Source organism: Corvus brachyrhynchos, unplaced genomic scaffold (assembly GCF_000691975.1).
Source record: "Corvus brachyrhynchos isolate BGI_N302 unplaced genomic scaffold, ASM69197v1 scaffold3, whole genome shotgun sequence".
Taxonomy (NCBI): Eukaryota; Metazoa; Chordata; class Aves; order Passeriformes; family Corvidae; genus Corvus; species Corvus brachyrhynchos.
Genome location: NW_008237619.1, coordinates 10432607 through 10433486, shown reverse-complemented (window position 1 = coordinate 10433486; position 880 = coordinate 10432607). Strand labels below are relative to the sequence as shown.

The following is an 880-nucleotide window of genomic DNA, read 5'->3' as shown; positions in this document are numbered from 1 at the left end:
CTGAACATTTATATTAGATAAACAAGAACATATCTAACAAGAAAAGTATGTTTTAATGCAATGCACAACACTAAATACAATTTCCCTGCACCCTGAGGAAGCCCTCAGTGGAAAGCTACATTACAGAAAAAAAAGAAAAAAAGAAGAGAACCTCTCAAGCTAAGCTCCAAGAACAACCTACATTTCTTCTAATTAAGGAAGGTGGTTTAGTACTCACCCACCACCAAGAAGAAGATGAATGAAGACACTGCAGATCTATAGAATTTCCCAATGTGCTGGCTCATGGTTGCTGAAGTACATGGCCTCACCATCTCTCCCTTTGGTAGTACGGGTAAAAATATGTGTGTATTATAGCAACAGGACCTCACATTCTGCCCAGTGAATGTCACACTTCCTAAAGTTACCACAGCTTCGAGCTCACAGTGCTCTGCCTGCTCCCTGGATGAGAGCCACGTTTGAAGTGACAACAGTGACTTCCCCTGGGGCTGTTCTGATCTCTCTCTGAGAACATGCCAAAAATGCTCTGAGAGCAGAGGGAAGATAATACATTGTTTTTCACTTTAGGCTTGTATAAACCACAACTTTGGGCCAAGTACAGAATATCCAGATACTCCAAAGGAGACCTCTCTTTTTTTTTCTCGGGAGTGATGGTGAGAAAACAAAGAGCATTGGCTTAATTTTCTGAACAGGCAGACTCTAATGTACCACAGTATCACCCTAATGCACCACAAAAGGAACTCAGTATCTTTGTGGCTATATGCACATGGTGTTTATAGATGACCTGTATTCCCCAAGGTGTTTTTTTCAGTGCAGAGCAAACCCTTTTTCATCAAAAGTCGACTACTTAAACTCTATTTATATTTAAGTACAGCTTGTCTAT

General features: G+C 40.6%; 1 protein-coding gene across 1 annotated transcript in view; it reads right to left on the bottom strand.

Moving 5' to 3' along the window:
- LOC108446142 overlaps window positions 1-567 on the bottom strand; it is a 7362-nt gene extending 6795 nt beyond the window's left edge. Inside the window, exon 1 of the mRNA XM_017731929.1 lies at window positions 218-567. Within this exon, the coding sequence (XP_017587418.1) occupies window positions 218-311 (94 nt within the window). The 5' untranslated portion in view covers window positions 312-567. The remainder of the gene's footprint in view (window positions 1-217) is intronic.
- Between the last annotated feature and the right edge of the window lie 313 nt (window positions 568-880).